General features: G+C 50.4%; 2 protein-coding genes across 9 annotated transcripts; one reads left to right on the forward strand and one right to left on the reverse strand.

Annotated features, from left to right (window-relative positions):
* Positions 1 to 766: 766 nt before the first annotated feature.
* ZNF391 (zinc finger protein 391) lies at positions 767 to 9,391 on the reverse strand. 8 transcript variants are annotated; one of them, XM_036015671.1, is made up of 4 exons: positions 7,854 to 7,883; positions 6,862 to 6,941; positions 4,555 to 6,788; positions 767 to 3,500 (listed from the first exon to the last, which is right to left on the reverse strand). In XM_036015671.1, the coding sequence occupies exon 4, from the start codon at positions 3,418 to 3,420 to the stop codon at positions 2,347 to 2,349; it is 1,074 nt and encodes a 357-aa protein (XP_035871564.1). In that variant the 5' UTR covers positions 3,421 to 3,500; positions 4,555 to 6,788; positions 6,862 to 6,941; positions 7,854 to 7,883; the 3' UTR covers positions 767 to 2,346. The 8 variants fall into 8 exon arrangements, 7 of the variants coding, with proteins under 7 accessions (XP_035871564.1, XP_035871561.1, XP_035871562.1 ...); XM_036015668.1 differs by lacking the exon at positions 7,854 to 7,883 and adding an exon at positions 8,324 to 9,391 and having other exon boundaries at positions 4,555 to 6,941; XM_036015669.1 differs by having other exon boundaries at positions 4,555 to 5,101; positions 6,862 to 7,892.
* Positions 9,392 to 15,134: 5,743 nt separating this feature from the next.
* POM121L2 (POM121 transmembrane nucleoporin like 2) lies at positions 15,135 to 18,205 on the forward strand. Its single transcript, XM_028503479.2, has one exon. The coding sequence runs from the start codon at positions 15,135 to 15,137 to the stop codon at positions 18,162 to 18,164; it is 3,030 nt and encodes a 1,009-aa protein (XP_028359280.1). The 3' UTR covers positions 18,165 to 18,205.
* Positions 18,206 to 18,714: the final 509 nt, after the last annotated feature.

An 18,714-nucleotide genomic window follows, 5' to 3' on the forward strand; every position in this document is an offset into this window, starting at 1 on the left:
GAAGCGAAGCGGCAGCGGCGGTCCCGCGGTGGGCCCCGGCCGCCCCGCCCCGCCGGCCCCGCCGCCCGCGGTCGCCTCAGCGCGGCCCCCCCCCCCCCCCCGGCGGAAAGGGTGGGGTTCGGGGGCTGCTAGTGACCACCCGCCGGCTTTCCGGCGCGGCCACCGCGGCCACGCGAGGACCGCGGCGCGCAGGACGCCGGCCGAGGCCGGTCGCCTCGAAGGCGTCCGTCAGCGTGAGGCGAGTCGCCCCGACTTCCTCCTCGAAGGCAGCTGGCCGCCCCGCCCCGCCCCCGCGCGGCCCCCGCGGACGGCACCTCCGCGCCGGAAACGCTCGCCGCGGGAAAAGCCCCGCTTACCTCCGGGAACGGACGTCGGTCGGCTTTCCGAGGAAGTGCGGCCGCGCGCGCCCGTCGCCGGTTGCCCCTCGGACTGAGGGACCGGAGGGCGGACCGCGGGCTCGTCCCGGCCTCCACCTCATTCCGCTGCGACGAGGACGTGTCCGCCGGTCTGTCGGACCTCCCGCAGGCCGTCGTGAGTCGCTGGTGCCCCCGACGGCGATGGCGGCTGGAGGAACCTCCTCCTGGCTTCTCGAGGGGCCCCGGTTCCCCCTTCCCGGTCCGGGGTCACGGCCGCGGCGGGGAAGGGAGAGGCGAGGCGGGCGGGCGGGCGCGGCTGGGCGCCGTTCCCGTGGCCCCGCGGGGTGGGAAGCCCGGCGGCGGCCGGCCTCCCCGGGGCTCGGAGGAGCTGTCCCCGGAGGCGAGGACGTCAGTCGGGTAGGAGAGAAAGGACCAACACGTGGAGGAGGGTCTCGCGCCATTCTACAGACTAAGGAGGCTTCGCTGTTAAATGAAACCCTCCTGGTTTGTATAAAACCAGAGCCCAGGCCTGCGGTGTATTCTGTGTTCCGTGCCACCGCTACGAAATTGAACGCATTCTAACTTCAAAAAAATCATGGGAAAAGGCACCTGAAAGAATCAAACATCAGAGTGCAACTCAGAATAATGCAAACTGCCACTGACAAGGATTTCTGAGAAGGCGACGGACCGAAAGTGTCAGAGATCTTTGTACACATAAATTACTAAAATTCTGTCGCATCCCAAAAACATTTTTGCCAATTAAAAAAAAAAGAAAAGGTATAATTGTTATTCATTCACAATGGCTCTCTAGTGTTGGTCATTGTCATTTCTTTATTTGACAATCTAAGGGAAAAAAAGACACTACCCCTGACTAAATAATCAGGTATTATTGCGTGTTTTAAAACTCCTTGCAGCACACCAGTTGAAAATCGCTGTTTTATAGGGGTCTCAAACAAGACTTCTGTCTTTGAGAAGCTTACAATCCAATTGAATAACCTCATATTATAGACTGCTAAAATGAGATTATTCCGGCACAACTCTTGCCCAAAGTCATGAGCTAATCATTGTTAATCAGACAAATGCTAGGAGGTAGGGAAAGTGTGGATCAGGACAGAATCAGGAGTCCCAGAAGCTCAACTTTTAAGGCATAAGAATGGCCAAAAGTGCCAATTCTACAAATGTCAAGTAGGAAAAAAATGGACAAATAAGCACTAAGTTTGTCCTTAGCTGTACAAGGTTGGTGAGAGCCAGAGCCAGAGGGAATCAGTTTCATGAAGTCTGTAAACAAAAGCTTAAAAACTGGGGCAGCAATGGTTTTTCAAATAACTGAGGAATGAAATGTCTGTAAAGAAAGTTTTAGGACAGTCTTGGAAAGGATCAGATAAAATAACACGGATTAATCAGGCACATTAGGAGAACTATGGGTTGTACCTTGAGAAAAATATGCTACAGCAAAAACAGATGAGGAAGAGAAAAATCTGCCCTTATTAGTGCAGATACTGCGCTTGCCTCAACACTGTAACCCCCAAACTGGTGGGAAGTTTTTTGTCTCGATCTGAAGCCAGCTCCTCCTCTTCTGCAACTGGCACCAGAAACCATGAACATACATACACAGGATTTCCTCACTGAGTGATGTGAAGAGAAGGGGCTGATGTGGATGGAAAACAGGGTTCACTGGCTGCCCAGGGACCCAAGCCCCATGGAATGAAGAGACAAGGTATGGAAATGCAAGGTGGCAGGTAGCTGTACACTCTAAGATGGAGCCCTCCAGAATATTATTAGATTGATGTTAGGTGTTGAAGTCATCTCCTTATTGTATGGATCACTCATTTCAGCATTTAGTTTACAAAAAGAAAGGAAGGCTGGCTTGAAACTGGCTTATCACTAGCTAAACTGGGAAAGGAAAATCCAAACACATATTTATTTTTCTTTTCAGCTGCAGGAAGTTATGCAAAGTACTTGTGCACTAACATTCACACAAGCTCAGAGGTCACTCTTTGGTGTGGAGCTGCTGATGTCTGATGAGTGTTGAGCTCTGACTGAAGGCTTTCCCACAGTCATTACACTTGTAAGGCTTCTCTCCGGTGTGAGTTCTCTGGTGAATAGCAAGGGAAGAGCTCCGACCGAAGCCCTTTCCACACTCTCTGCATGCATGCGGCTTTTCTCCAGTGTGGACTCTCTGATGTTCAGTGAGGGATGAGCCTCGACTGAACACCTTCCCACAGTCCCTGCACTCATAGGGTTTCTCTCCAGTGTGTGTTCTCTGATGTTCAGTGAGGGATGAGACCCAGCTGAAAGTTTTTCCACATTCACTGCACTCATAGGGGTTCTCTCCTGTATGTATTCGTTCATGCTGAATTATTGTTGAACGGTCGCTGAAGGCTTTCCCACATTCTTTACATTTGTAAGGTTTTTCTTGAGTGTGAGTTCGCTGATGTTGACTGAGGTTAGTGCTTCGGCTGAAGGTTTTTCCACATTTACTACATTCATACGGCTTTTCTCCAGTGTGGATCCTCTGATGTAGACCAAGGTGGGTGCTCCGGCTGAAAGCTTTCCCACACTCACTGCATTCATAAGGTTTCTCTCCAGTGTGAGTTCTTTGATGTTCAATCAGGTGTGTACTTCGGCTAAAAGTTTTGCCACATTGCTTGCATTCAAAAGGTTTTTCTCCACCATGAATTCTACTGTGGATAAAAAGTTCTGATTGGTAATTAAAGGCTTTCCTGCATTCATTGCACTTACAAGGTTTCTTTTGTGGGACGACTTTGTGGTGTTTAATTAAGTCTGAATTATCTTTGGAGTTTTTCCTGGATGTGGGGAGTCTAGGTACCTTTGGAATCTTCTGCTGTGTATTAACTTTTGATCTGAGACTAAGTTCACTGGATGCTGGGCCTCTCTCCCCAGTGATAACCTCCTCGAGAGCCACTGACAGTCTTCTGACAGCTGTTTTCTCAGAAGATTTCTTCGGTGCAGGACACGTTGTTTTCCTTGACAGCTGGCCCTCAGTTCCATAGGCTTCTGTATTTGTAGGACCTCGAGTAGTACTCCCTATGAGATTTTCCATTGCTGACACTGAGAATTGTATTTCTTCAGAAATAGCTTGACTGCTGTTGATGCTCTGCTTCAGTTCAAATCTTCCTATATCTGAAAGACATTTACAGTGCAGATGTCACCTCTGTCTAGTGTGGAGAGCAAAGAAAATAAACTAGCAGAAAAAAGACAACTAATTTGTTCTTTATGCACACTAGCAAATTTATATGGGGAGAAAATAAAATGAGGCAGTGGAAGAGAAGTGAGCAAGGCCAGAAGAGATACCAGGCACGTTCTTTGTTTGTTTTTACAGTGGACATGGAGACAGAGACATCAAGAAATATGGGAATGTGATTAGGTAATACTGAAAGCTCCCCTCACCCCCACAAAATGGAAATGAGCAGGAACTGCAGCCGATGAGCTAAGTTGGGAATCAGAAAGTACAGTGAATCCACGGGCATGACAGCTACAAGCTCATAGCAGGACTTGAGATCTGCTGAGTGAGCAGTTGATCTGGTTTCATAAGTCTTGCCCTTCTCATAGATGGGGAACCTCCCAGATGTGGAGGTGAACCCTGGAGGACATTTTCCAAGAAGCCATGCCTGGAGAACCTCAAGAACAATGTCACAATGCTATCCGTGTCCATCTTTGCCAAGAGCATGCCTTTAGCTGGAAACAGGGAACACAAAAGCCCTACCACGGGGTTGATTGAGGAGTCAAAATTCCTGATTTATTTAGAACCTTGCAAAAAATCCAGCTGCAGACTTTAGGGGAACTGGCCTTCCTGCTGGGTTGGCCAACCTACATTTTTACAGCCCAGATGCTATGCTAGCCCATCCTCAGGATACTTCTTTTATTACAGCAGTCCTCAAGGCAGCCGTGCCACCTCCTAGGGGGAGTGTTGGGAATTTATGAGAGTTTTTTTGTTGTTATACAATGGTGGCCAGGGATACAATGGTGGCCAGGGATGATAGACATTCCTACAAAACAAAGAATGTTCCTTATCTCACCAGACTTTTCAAAAAAGCTGTTACCCAAAACTACAACCTAACACTGAGGCTAGAACCCAATACTGAGGTGTAAATACAAGATACTTTGCACAGCTTTGCAATATATTGGAAAATCAAGGAAACATACTTTTTAAAAAATGTTATTAGAACATGCTCACCATTTCAGTAAAATCAAGCCATTCATAGTATTAGATTCATAAATATGTCATTCAGATATCAGTCTGCATTTCTAGCTGTTGCATTCACAGTGATTCTATGAATAGGTATGAGTGTCAATTTCATTCAGTCATTTACATGTTGAAATACATATCCTATCATAAATTACTTTCCTTTTTCTTTCTCCTATGTCTCTATGTAGTTACTATGATTTACAAATTTTATTTCAGAATTGTAAGGGGGATGGTAGGTATGAAGGGTAAGGAAATACTTCTCTAGTGCAGTGAAACTGAAGTACTGAGAGTTACCAAGGGGTGAATGGTGCATCTCTTTGTAGGTAATTTGAAAAGCTTCTAAAGCCTCCAAAGCAAAAGTCTTTGTCCCCAAATGGAGTCTGTGAAGACCTGAGAACATCCACACTGCCATAAAGGTGATGGGAGAACAATGGGGATTTTGCACATGATGGAATATTACATTTTTACATATTACATTGCATCCTGGAGAAGAGACTGTTGAGGAAATGTGGAGGCAAAGGGAAACCAGGCAGATCTGAAATCAGAAGATCTTTGAGAATTCATACACTAGAACCATTAAACCAGAAGGTACCTAAAAGTAGGCAGAATATCCTGAACAGAGAGAGAACTATGACAGAGTTCATAGGAGATAGCCAGTATTAAGTTTAAGATTCACTTTCATGCTTATTAATATCTTGATGATTGCTAAAGTGTGCCAATTTGATATAAGATTATCTACAATTCAATTAATGTATATGCAGTGTACAGTGTAAGAGTCCCAAAATGCAGTTGTTTTTGCATTGCAAAAAATCTCATGACATGGATAACTGCATCACGTAGTGTGTGTCTCTGTATGTGACACATATGACAGACACACAGAAGCCCCACTGGAGAAAGCATCTAACTTGGAGGTGCAGCCTCTGGCGAAGGGACTTCTTTGGGTCTATTGTTTTGCACCTGTCTTTTCTAAGCACTTTACAAATCCAGACTCATAATGCGCAATGATGAGAAGGTACTGTTATTATTCCTTCCCATAACACAAATCAAAAACTGGGGTATAGCAGGTACACCCAAGGCCAAGTGATAAGTCCTGGACTGAAACTCACCTCACAGCACTTACTGCTTTTCAACAGGCAGAGGAAGAACATTTGAGTCACACTTTCCATTCCTGAGGCCCCTAAATGGCTGAGAAACTAAATTCCTCTAACCCCAGGACAACAGCCCAACCTTGACTCCACAGTGCAACGGAGGCTCAGGGTAGAGGGACTACCCTGAGAGGTTGCAGTGAGTCCCAAACATGTTGAAGCCCTTTCCATGTAACCTAAGGATTAAATGTGCCCCCCACTCCCCCACTAAAGTGCCACCACAGTGTAAGTGGTAACCTTGGCATGAATCAGTGAAGCATCAGAAAGAGGCCTCATAGTGCAAACATTTACCAAGTAATCTGGATTTGGGGCATAGCACTGTTAATAGTTACATAAAAACGTGGAGGAAATAGCCAATCTGGTTTTATGTCCCCTCAACTGTAAAAAGATGTGTGACTTGATGATCTGATCCAAAGCTATGGTTCCTACAGTTTAATTTAGGTCCCAACTCTGAGTCACATACTGTCTACCTAGACTTGAGATGAGACTAGAATGAACAGACTCAAATATGCAGAGTCACATGAGAGCCACGGTCCATGTTTCAGATGAAACCACTCAAGAAACAGGCCAATAGGGCTGTGTTCTTCAATGGCCTAGGAAAGAGTAGAGTGAGGGAGTGTGGAGGACATTAAGAGCAGGCAGCAGGCAAATTGGAAATAGTCCTGTACTAGGCAAAACTTGGCAGACTCACCTACAAAGGGAAGTTCTACAAAAAGAGAAATGTGTCTCTGCTCAGCAAGATGGCACAACTTTCAGAAAAGAAGGAAGATCCCTTAATATATGTGGGTTATAGATCTAATGCTGAATTAGTTACCTTTCTGTCTTCCTTCTCCTGGCTTTCTTTGTAGTGAAAGGCAAAGCTGGGAATAGGTCTTATCCCAACTCTTCCCAGATACAAAGAAAAGGACAATAGACATTTATTTATGTCTGGGTAAGTCCCTAGTTCTTTAATGATAAAAGGTAAAAGGGATGGAGCTATGCCAAGTCCAAACTCTCTAGGTGAGCTGAGGCATATATCCAGCCTCCTTGTCAATCTCCTCACATTGGGTGTGTGTTCACAGTGGGTATGGTTTTCTCCTGAGAGTCAAAACAGAAGGAAGCTGACTCTTCCACCACCATAGGGATGTTGATCCCCCGACAAGTCACTCACCTTTCTAAAAACCTGGTCCCACACTGCAAAATGGCACTACTGGTGCTTGCTTGTCTTTCTTAACAAAGCTTCTGTGGATGCTACAAGTTAAAAGATGGCAGACAACAAGGAGTCTCATATACAACAAAAGGAGATTATATTATTGCCGTGCTTACTGCAAATGAATTACTTTAAAATTGTAATGAGGTAAGTTTAAGGAAAGACGCTTGCAGAGTATCTGAGAGGCCCTCTTCAGCAGATGCTGCTCCACAGTTGGACAGAGGCATTCTTTTTCTGGAAGTGGAGGATGCACATGAAATGGGGATAGGAGGCCTGGTGGATGTGACACACATCTCAGGTGAGCCCCCAGATATATTTCAGTGACGCCAGGTGATCACGATCTCCACAAGCTTAGGGCTATACCCTTCTCCAGGTTTCCCCCAGGGTTCCTCTACCATGGTGTGAAACATTGCCTCTCCTTCCCTTTTCCCCCCTTTCTTTGTCACACTACCTCATCTGCAGCACCTTACTGCTCTACGAACTCTGTGTCCCTACCCAAGTTCTGAAGTCCAGTGGTCACCAAGTACTGGGGCACCAGGAAACGCCACCTGCTCTTAAGTGACTAACTTTCCAGCCTGAACAGTGCTGGCCACCTCCTGTCTTCATCTGAAACTCCTTTGCCCACACCACTTCCTCTTATAAAGAATTCCTGATCTGGGAAGAACTCTCCATTTTTTCTACTCCCTTCAACATGAAGAAATCATGTCGTTCAGAAGGAAGCAGGTTCTTGAAGGTTAGGGAGTCTTCTCCAGACTGCCAGCTTCCTGTGGCCTTTGCACAGAGGAATCGGCCCTTGGAGAGAGATGACCACACCCCCAGGTCTAGCAAAGACGGGCTTCAGACAAGTGTTCATGGAAATGGGCTCAAACTCACGACAAACGCACAGAATTTGATGTACAGAATTTGTTAACACCTCCACCAACAAGTAACACCTACTATAGTCAAGTACCAACCCTCATCATCAGAACCATAAAATAAAGGTTCCATAAAAAGGAACCATAAAATAAAGGCACTTCAGGTGAGGTGCCTCAGTTTCCTCATCTGCATCTCGGGATGATGATGGTACATTTCAGGAGGTTAGTGCGAGGATTTGACGAGGTAGTGCAGGTAAAAACTCTGCGGACAGTGCCTGGCAAACGGCCCAGTGAAGCAGCCATCCTGGCCCTGCTGGAGGGGTGAGGAACGCATCTCCCCGGGACGCCCAGGACCAGCACCCGCGTCGGTGGGGCAGGTACCCGGCCGAGCCCACCCACGAGGCCAGCACCGCGCGCAGAGACACCGCGCCCACCTGCAAAGGCGACCCGGGCCGATCCGCAGACACATCCCCCGGGCCATCGCCCGCCTCCTCAGGGAGCCCGGTGTCCCCGCAAGACCACTTCCCAGAGCCCCGGCTCCGCTGCAGAGTCTCGCTCGCCCCACTCACCGACCGCCTTCCGCCCAGCGTCGGATCAGTCACCGGGGGACCCGAGCTCTCCCGGAACCCGAGTGCTCGGGACGTGGGGAAGCCGGAAGCGTTAGCAGAAAACCCTTGCACGGACCGGTTTCTCCTGCGCTCGCCGAGCTTCCCGGGGTCCCGGCCGCTCTTCTCACTCTTCATTCAGACCCCTGGTCCTTCCTGTGCAGTGGCCAGGGCAGGTCCACGCCGACCAGCCGCCGGTACTAATGCCCCAGGCGAAGACGCCCAGTTACAGAACCGAGACCGCGGGGGGCGTGGCACGTACGCCCGCGGCGCATGCGCGGAGAGCGGCTTTCGCGCGTTACCGAAATTCTGAGCTCGTCCTCGGAATTCCCGGGGGCGAACGCTGCAGAGCCCAGCTATCAGCCACGCTTTATAGGTAGCTTTAAGTAGCGTGCCCCGAGAGCTAGTCAAAAGGGGTGTGGACAATAAAAAGATCCGCCTTACTGGTTTTTGTGAGGCTTAAATAATACCCTGGTGTGCAGCGGTCGTCAACGTTGCTGTTTAATGATCAGGCCTGCATTCCGCTCAAGTCTCACGTTTGCGCCTCTTCACAGCTTTACCTGCTCGCGAGGGTCATTTCTTGGCCCTCTGCTGTCTTCTCAGATAAAATTGAGTTTCTTGTCCTTTGTGAAACTCCTGAGGGAGGAGTGACTACAGACAGACATTTGGGGGAAGTTAAATTGGAGAGATTCAAACTCTGGATTCGGTGGGCAATATTTATGTGGCTTCTGATCGCTTCTGTGTGGAGTGAAGGTGCAATGCCATATTTGTGGGAGGTGCAAAATGCAACTGCATCTGCCTGGGTGGTTCCTGAATGTACGGGGAAACCCGGGGGCCTTTGGTGTGCGGAGGCTTCCAGAACCCTAGGTGCCGGAAATCAGCCCCAAAGCACACTGGTTCTTGTGGGAACGGATCCAGACGCATTCAATTGGAAGTGGGATTCTGAAAGCCTGGCTCCCTCGCAGGCAAAGAACCACGTCTTGGAGATGGGATGGGATGGGTCAGGACTTTTCCACCTGAGGCAGGAGTGCTAATCCCATGCCCTGGTTCTTTTTTTTTTTTTTTTTTTTTAACTGAAAGCTTTTCCTTTTTTTTTTTTTTTTTCATTTATTTATTTTTATATTTTTAGAGAGGGAAGGGAGGGAGGGAGAGAGAGAGAGAAACATCAATGTGCGGTTGCTGGGGGTCATGGACTGCAACCCAGGCATGTACCCTGACTGGGAGCCGGCGCTCAATCCACTGAGCTACGCCAGCCAGGGCCGCCCCCATGTTCTTATCCAGTGACCGGCTCCTCGGGCCTAGTTCTGAGGCGCATCCTCGGTTCCCTCTGCTCTTCCTCACCAGCCTGGACAGCCTTGGAAGAGGCCGGATCTGAGGCTGCAGAAAGCAAAGACTCGAGGCACCGCTATAACCAGTCGTTTCTCAGGAGGTTGGGGATGAAGAGCGATTCAAAAAGGCTGGGAAAAGAGACGGGAAGGGAGCAGGGGGAAAGACGAGAGAAACTGAAACGTTCTCCTTTTGGAAACACAGTGTGATGATGGAGCTGGACCTCAGTGAGGGGGGCCTCTGTGTGCACGCAGAGCGCAGCTGGAGCGCGGGGACCGTCCTTTGTTACGGGTTTTGTAGCAAATCCGCTGCTAAATTGTATTCAACAGCTGAGCTGAATCTCCTTCTAGAGCTTACATATGTAACCTTTCTTAAGGAAAACCTTCCCAAAATTCGCCTGAGGATCAGTCTGCCATGCAAGTGTGTTGCACAAGTCCCATGTCCTCCCCTTCCACGCAAAGATCTCGCCTTCTGCTAGAAAAATTAAGACATGTCTGATGAATTAAGACTCACTGACTGTGGCACATTGCCTTCGGATGTAAAATGCCCTTTCCCGGATTCCTGTCATGGGAACGATTGAAATACTGAGTCAGGGACACCTCCTCCTTCAGTTGTCTCCTACACTATTTCATGGAGAAGGAGGTGATAAATTCCACATTTACTTCCATTAAAGGGACTTTAAAATTATTGTCCATGTACTATACCTCGGTTGATTGTGCACTACAAGCAACTGCAAATATAACACAATCTATAAGAAGTATTTTTAACACAGATTTGGAGTCACAGGGAATAACATCAATTTTCAGTGTGTATAACTATTTGGTACAGAGAAGTATGACAGGAACATAGCACAACAGGCTTACAGTCTATGGCATGTAAAAACTCTATCCCTGTAGACAAGGGTGTTTTACAAAAGGATCTGAAAACTGTATTTATTGAGTAAAGTATTTGCCGTGTCAAAACCCAGCACGTTTAGATTTTCAGCTCTTCACTCTTACAGCTGAACTGCTTGGCAGTTGGGGAAAGCTCTACCACACACCATGATGATGTCACATTCTAGTGATAAGCACAATGGTAGGGAGTCGTTTGATCAATACTGCAGTATGGTCTTTAGTTGAAATAGCCTATCCAGAAATATGGGAATACTGTACCATTCATTTTGCAATTTTGGCCAATTATGTGTTGATGGTGCAGTTGACTGCTCAGTGGATTGTTTTTTTTTTCTTTAGAAATATGAATTTCCCCCTCCTTCTCTGCTGAAAGATTATACTTCCCATTCCAGCTGAAGATAGTACTATGGTCTATGTAGAAAATCACAAGGAACTTAAAAACAAACAAAATACCTAGAACTAATAAGTGTGCTCAGCAAAGTCACAGGATACAAGATCAAAATGCAAAAATCAATTGTATTTCTATACAAGCAATAAACACGTGGGCACCAGAACTAAAAGATAATATCACTTACATTGAGAGAGAGAGAGTAAATATTAGATGCAAATCTACTGGAACCTGTTCAAACTGAAAACTACAAAATGCTGATGAAAGAAGTCAAAGACTTAGATAAATAGGGAAGTATTCTGTGTTCATTGATCTAAAGATTCAGTGTAGGAAAGGTGTCAACTCTTTTCAAAATGACATAAGTTTAACACAATTCCCATAAAAACCCAGGTGTGATTTTTTTTTGTAGAAATAGACATAAGTATTCCAAAATGGAAAGACAAATAGGTTAGAATAACTAAAATGACTCTGAAAAAGAGAGAGAGTGAAAAAAATCACCTGTGACTTCAAAACTTATACAGACACAGTAATAAAGACTGTGCATTAGTGGCAGAGTGATAGGCTTATAAGTCGATGAAACAGTGTAGAGAACCCAGAAATCACTATGTATAAGTACACTAAGTTGTTTCTGACAAAAGTTTCGAAGCAATTCAGTAGAGTAAGAAAAGTCTTAGTCTTTTCAATAAAGTGGTAGTTGAACAATTGGATATCCATAGGCAAGAAAAACATATTACTTAAAAGTTAACGGAAATGGTTCATAAATGTAAGTAATGGTTCATAAATGTAAGTAAAACAGAAAACTTTTAGAAAACAAGCATAGACAATCTGGGGACCTGGGGCTTTGTGGAGAGTTCTTAGACATGACACCAAAAACACAATCCATAAAAGACAATTTTGACTAATTGGATTTCATCAAAATTAAAAACTTGCTCTGCAAAGGACCTTGTTAAGAAGATAAAAAGGCAAGCTACAGACTGGCAGAAAATATTTGCAAACAATATATGTGACAATGGACTCATACTAGAATATACAAAGAACTCTCAAGACTCAACAGTAAAACAACAATCAATCCAATTAGAAAGTGAGCAAAAGGGATGAAGAGACATTCCACCAAACAGGATATACAAAAGGGAAACAAGCGCATGAAATGATGTTCAATATCACTAATCATTTGGAAGATGTAAATTAAAACTATGATGAGCTTTCATCACACACCTGTTAGAAGAGATAAATTAAGAAATAATGACACTGCCAATGGCACAATGATGCAGAGACACTGTAACTGTCACACCTTGTAAATGCTACAGCCACTCTGCAGAAAGTACACTTATCATACAATCCAGCATTTATCTCAGAACAATGAAAACGTATTCCCACACCAAAACCTGCATATTACTATTCATAGAAGCTTTGTAATAGCCCAAACCTGGAAACAACTGAAGAGTTCCTCAATAGGAGAATGATTAAGCACTATGGTATATCTACACTGTGGAATACTACTCAGTGGTTAAAAAAAAGAATTATTGATACATGCAACAGCTGACACGGATCTCAAGGACATTGTGCTAAATGAAAAAGAACAACCAATTTTTAAAAAATATTTTTTAATAATTAAGGTAGTCACCTAATGCAAATCTTTTTTTAAGCTCTTTTTATCTATCTTTAGAGAGAGGAAGGGAGGGAGAAGAATATCAATCAGCTGCCTCTCACATGCCCCCAACTGGGGACTTGGTTGCAACCCAGGCATGTGCTCCGACCAGGAATGGAACTCACAACCTTCCCATTCAGAGACCAGGGCCCAACCTACTGAGCCACACCAGCCAGAGCAGAGACAGCCAGTCTTAAAGGTCACAGTCATAAACCTACATTCCTAAAGATAAAAGGTTACGACCTTGTAAATGGGTCCTGTGCAGCGTCTGCACAGAGGCAGCTGCTAAGAAACAAGTGTCGGTGTTCAGGGACTTCCTGAAAGTTCTGCTCTCTGAATATAAGAAATGGGAAAAGGAGGTCCTATTATTATTGCTCTTGTTATTACTCTAAATGGCCCCAAACAACATCCAGTAGAAATCGTGGTCACCATGTAATAGTTGGAACAATACATCTAGTTTACTCTCTGTATTCCAGGGGCACCTGCCTTGTGAAAATTGCGCCCTTGCAAGCAAATTAAAATGCCCTCTTTTATCCAACAGACTGTCTGTAAGACTTATGACAGGAAACAAACGAGGCGGTTAAGTTATCTGTTTCCCCAGGCGCAGAGTGTCTGGGCGACCCCTCAGATGCTGCCCAAGAGGGTCCCCCCAGGTCTGCTCTGCTCAACAAACGTCTCCTGGGAGAGAAACCCCCGATTTTGGACTTTTTGTCGGGTTGGAAAAGCGCAGGCCCAGAGGTGAGGGCGTGGGCCGTCTGCTCGTGGAAGCGCGGGTCTCCGACCTGCGCGGGAGAGAGAGGCGGGAAAGGAAGGAAAGAAAAGGGGAGTCCGGAAAGGTTTTTTCTTGGGCCTTTCACCCGCGTCTCCTCTCCCGACGCGCACCCACCCCGGAATGAAGGCAGCACCCTCTGAGCGTGGAGCCCCATCGGGACAGGGGACAGGACACACTTTCCACGTCCCCTCCCGTTGTCCTTCCAGCCGAGCAGGGACACCCTGGAGGGAAGAATTTTCAGCCAAAAGTGAAGGTCAACCTGGGTCAGGAAGAGGTGTCCCTCCCTGACGTCCAAAAAGGAAGGAAGGGGGGCGGGAAGACGCGCACCCAGGCCAGAAAGTCCACGCAGATTAAGAGGAGAGTCGGCGTCGCGCTCACCTGGACCCGGCGAACTGCCCTCGCGCGCGGGGACCAGCTGCAAGGCGATGGATGTGGTTTACGGAATAAGTGTGCTTTGTCTTCCGTATTTCTGAGGAAGAAAATGGAATGAATCCATACAACGAACTGTGAAAACAAAGTGCACATATTAAGTTTAACTGAAACTGGCTACCAACGAAAAAGTTAAAAAAGGGGAAAAACAAAACTGGCTACAGAAATAACATGCCGAATGAAGAGTAGACTGTGATCGTTTACTATAAAACAATAAAATGCTTTTTTCTAAAAATTTTTAAAATTGGAAAACATATCATTTTAAAGGGGAAAATAGACGACCGACTAACTTGGATACAGTCACTACGGAGAAATCGAATGGCCGGTTTTTACACAAACACCATAAGGTCTCGTTTAGTTTGCGAAACCAGAGTCAAGTGTGTGACTGACGTGCTGAAAATTTCAAAGCCAAGTAACTTTTAAAGGTTACTAAAACGGATCCTTTTAATAAGAATGAAGTCGGCCCAGACGGAATCCGATTCTTTCGAGAAAGGCCGCCGGAAAATGAGTTCCCTTCAGAACCCATCTTGCCCAAAGCGGGTGCGGAAGTCCCCCACCCGCCTCCGCTCGCGGAGCTCCGGGCCGCTGCGCCAGGTGGGGCCGCGAGCGGAGAGACCAGGCGGGGTGGGCTGGGCTCGGGACCCGCGGCGCTCGCGGGGGCTCGGGTTCCGCGTGGGCAGACGAGACGTCCCGAGGCCCCGCCTGACTCGGGCGAGCAGTGGGAGGGCGCCCCGGGTTCCGCGCGGGAGGCGAGCCCGGGTGAGGCCGGAGGTGGCTGCGCCCGGAGCGGCCCTCCCGACAGGCGACTGGCGCCTGCCGGCCGCAGAGAGGCAGGGGCAGCGGGAAAGAAGAGCCGGCAAATCGGGCGTCCAGTGCCCCCGGCGGCTGTGCCACGACCGCCCTCGGGCTGCGCGGGCGCCCCCACGGGCCTGCAGTCCGGGGCTCCCGCTCCGACCCCGGGACCCCGCGCCCGCTCGCGCCCGCTCTAGGAGTCTCGGTGACCTCGGCCACTCGGTCCCGGGCCCGTGCTCCGCGACCCCCCTCGAAATCCTCGCCTCGCCCGAGCTCCCGACTTAGGCCTCAAACAGCAGAGCCTACGGGGTCCCGCGTGTCCCTGTCTCACTCGGCGCTGACTTAGGGTCGCGGGGCCTGCGGGTGTCGAGCGCCCCGAGACCCTCGCACTTCGCTCGCGCCCGGATCCCAACCGTCACGGAACTCGGCGCCGGGACTCGGTGGGGTCGGCAGATGTCGGAAACCGCGGAGGCCGAAACCACCCTCGAAGTCCCCGAGCCGCCCCTCTGGGCGCCCCCTCTGGGCCCTTCATGGGCAGCTACCTGGGTAAGCCGCGACCCTCGCCGCCCCCGGCGGAGGCGCGCGCAGACCTGGCCCAGACGCCGGTGGCCCGCCGGCCCTGTCAGGCCCTTCACCAGGTCCACCGGGTGCAGCACGTCCACCGCGCCCACCCTGCCCCTCGGCTCCGACCCGCGGCAAGGCCGAGGACCTGGGACCCTGCCGACCCCGCCTCGTGGGTGGTGAATGAGGCCTGGAAGCGCTTTCCCATGAAGCGGCCCCAGAATTCCATCGTGGGGCCCCTCGCCTCAGACTGGTGGGAAAGCTACCTGAAGCGGACTCTTTGGTCGCTTCGGCACCCCAGGGCAGTGTGGAGCCCGGTGACCGTCACCATCACTCCTCGGAGAGGGCTCCCCGCCAAGGCCCCGGCGCAGGCCATCGGCTTAGCGGGGCCCTCGCCTCCTGAGAAGCCCCCGGACCCACGCGCGAGGGAGACAGTGCTCAGGGCCCTCAGAGACAGCAAGAAAGGGAGGCTGCGGCTGGAAGAAACACCGTCCCCGCCTCCCGAAAGGCTGGACGGTAAGCGGAGGAGTCCAGACGCCAGGCCGTCGGCATTTAAGCCTCTGACGGGAAGCGGAGACCTCGCCTCCTTCGTGCCGAGTCTTGGGCCTCTGGGGAGAAGCCTGGGCCCCTGGAACTCAGACCACGGCCTGCGGAGGAGGCCCGCTTCCTCCCCCGCGAGCTCCTCGGGCAGCTCCCACGCAGGCCGGCCCCTCCGTCCCAAAAGAAATGCAATTACGAGCTCTTACAGCTCTTCCAGAGATTTCTCCGAGCCCTGGAAGAGAAACCTTCTCCGTTCATCCTTCCAGATGCCCGAGTGGCCGGTGAAAAGGAAAACCGGCCAGCAGGATCACTCTGCGGCCCCGCTGGCGTCAGAGGGGTCCGGAGCAGCGTCTGGCAGCGGCGGGCAGCAAAAGGAGGCTCTTCCACGGCCGCGCTGTCGTCCTGGGACCCCGCTGTCCCTGAGCCCACCTCCCCAGCTTGGTGATGCAGTCCCTGCTGAGGACCCGGCCTTGGGGATGAAAGCTGGACTCCAGTGGGGCAGCAAAACCAGACAGGGTACAACAGAGGTCACCACAGGGCCTCCCCTATCTGTCACCCTGGAGTGTGCAGGCACAGCTCCAACCCAGGGCACACATCTTCAGGTGGCATCTCCAGGCCCACTGGCCTCCCTGCAGTGGAGGGGAGAGGAAACCAGCGTGGCCCACTCATCTCTGAAGACAGCCAGCCTGCTGGCCCCACCCTTGTGCTCGCCGTCAGAGCCCCTTCCAGGTCCCTCTTGGGACGAAAAGCCCACAGCCGCCGTCACCCTTATGACCCCTGCTTCTCCCGCATCACCTGTCACTGTCACCACACGGCGGCCTCCGACCAGGCAGGCTGACAGGTCTGCCAGGCCCCCAGACCCACCCACCGTGACCTCTGCATTGCCCTCTACACGGAGGACTTTGTTTGCAACGGCGAGGAAACCAGCTCACCGTCCTTCTGCGTCTGCACCTCCTGCTGCAACTTCTGCTGACCCCTCATGGAAACCCGTTCCGGGGCCCCCACCCACCAGTGAGACTGGGGACGCCTTACCGCCCAGGGTCTCAGTCACAGCTGCGGCACGTTCACCTCCAGGCATCTCGGTGCCCACCTTCGAGCCCATCTTTGGCGGCATAGAACCGCTCGAAAGTGTGCCCGTGACAGCTCCCTCTTTCAAGCAGGCCTCTCCTCCAGCTCCTCCTGCTTGCACCCACCTCTGCCAGGACCTGGTCAAGGCTGCCTCTGTGGCCACATCCACCGCCCCAAGAAGCACATCCAAAGACTCTTCTTTCAAGCCACCTCTGGATCTGGATGTAGCGGATGTGACTGGTGCTGTGGGCGACACTTACTCTGTCCCTTCCACTTCTCACACTTTTCCCCTTGGGGCTTCCCGTGGCTTCAGGGCCAGCTCCTCCCCAGGCACAGGCTTCAGTGTCCCACCTGCCCAGCATGCCACCATTCCTGTGGCACACACAGCCAGCATCTGTAGCCGGCTTCCTCCCAGGGCTGCCCAGACATCCCCTGGGAAAAGCACTGCCAACTTTAAGCGCAAGGGCAGCCCTCTGTCGGCCTCCGCCCTCATAACCTCAGGCCAGCCCACACTGTTATCTGGCATCTCCAATCCGACCTCAGTAGTCACAGCTCCTTTGGGGTCAAGCTCAAAGCCACCTTTCCCCCTATCCCCGGGAGCCACCCCTCAGCCTGCATTTGGGGCTGCAGGTGAGCAAAAGCAAGGGGCCGCCCAACCAGCCCTTGGCCCAGGCTTCAGTAGTTCTGTTTTTAGAAACTCGGCTGTGGCATCCCCCACCCCAAGCCCAGCTCAGCCAGCCCTCAGCAGCCCCACACAGTCAGCTTTTGTGGTGTTGACACCCTCAGTGCACGCCTTCCACGCCCCTGCCAGCATCCAGCCAGATGCAGGCAGCACCCCAGCAGGTTTCCCCCTCGGTCCAGCGGGCGCCACTGGCTTTGGAGGTATCACCGAGACCCGCCAGAGTGCGGCTCGTGGCTCAGTGTTCGGCAGCACAGCCCCACGACCATTTGCCTTTGGGGGGTTAGTGACCCCTATGGACTGTGGGGAGTCTGGAGTCCCAAACATGAGCTCTAAGGCCAGGGTGCTGTCCATTGGAGCAATGCCAAGTGGGACCACTCACGCGGTCACACCGTTTGGTAAAGGCTGGAGTCAGAACACCCAGGGCCTGACCAGCCAGGGCACCCCTTTTGCTTCGGGGAGGGCCAGCATTTCTGCAAGGAAGACTATGCTTGGGGGTCCCCCCACATTCCCCTTAGCTCACAGCATCCCTGTCCCTAGGCCAGTTAAGACGGGCAGTAGCTTTGGGAATCCCTCTCCACCTGCCAAGGGCTCCGTTGGGAGAGGGTCTTTTAAATCATCAGCCCCTTCATTTTCCATTGGTGCAAAACCAAAAACTCCCAAGAACCGAGAACAAGGGCACTCCCGAAGGCATCATACCCACAAGAAATAGCCCCGGTCCCTCGTTGTCACCCTGACTCGGACCTCAGTGCTGTCCGGAAGAGCCTCAGTATCTTCTAATCTTGTAAAGCAAAAGTACCCAGATTTAAGGCTAGAGCTGTATGTTCACCTGTGGCCCCTCCTCTAAATTCTGGAAAGTGGGTACCAAGATGTCTAGTGGTGATGGCAGAAAAAAACCGGGTGGGAGATCCGGACTTGAACAGAAACTTCCCCTCCTGTGCACTGCTCTCTGCCTCAGGTGTGGGCTCAGTCAGAACACTGCCTCCAGCTTTCCCCAGGGAACAGACGTGCCAGGAAGGCAACAGGTACGGCCCCGCCCCTCACCCCTTGCATCTTTGGGAGGAAGAATGGATTTTAAGTCTTAGCTTTTATTTGGTTCTAAGAAGTGGCTCCCTCTCTCTGGTTCCTGACAATGCTGAGTCCTCATTCTTTCTGCGTTGTTCCTCAGTGGGTTCCCGGAGGAGTTCTGATGTAATCTGACCTGGAACCAGCTTTTCCTCCAGGACCAACGGTCAGTCCTGAGGGTGTGGTGCCACTTCCTC

The sequence above is a fragment of the Phyllostomus discolor genome, chromosome 14, assembly GCF_004126475.2.
Source record: "Phyllostomus discolor isolate MPI-MPIP mPhyDis1 chromosome 14, mPhyDis1.pri.v3, whole genome shotgun sequence".
NCBI classification, from domain to species: domain Eukaryota; kingdom Metazoa; phylum Chordata; class Mammalia; order Chiroptera; family Phyllostomidae; genus Phyllostomus; species Phyllostomus discolor.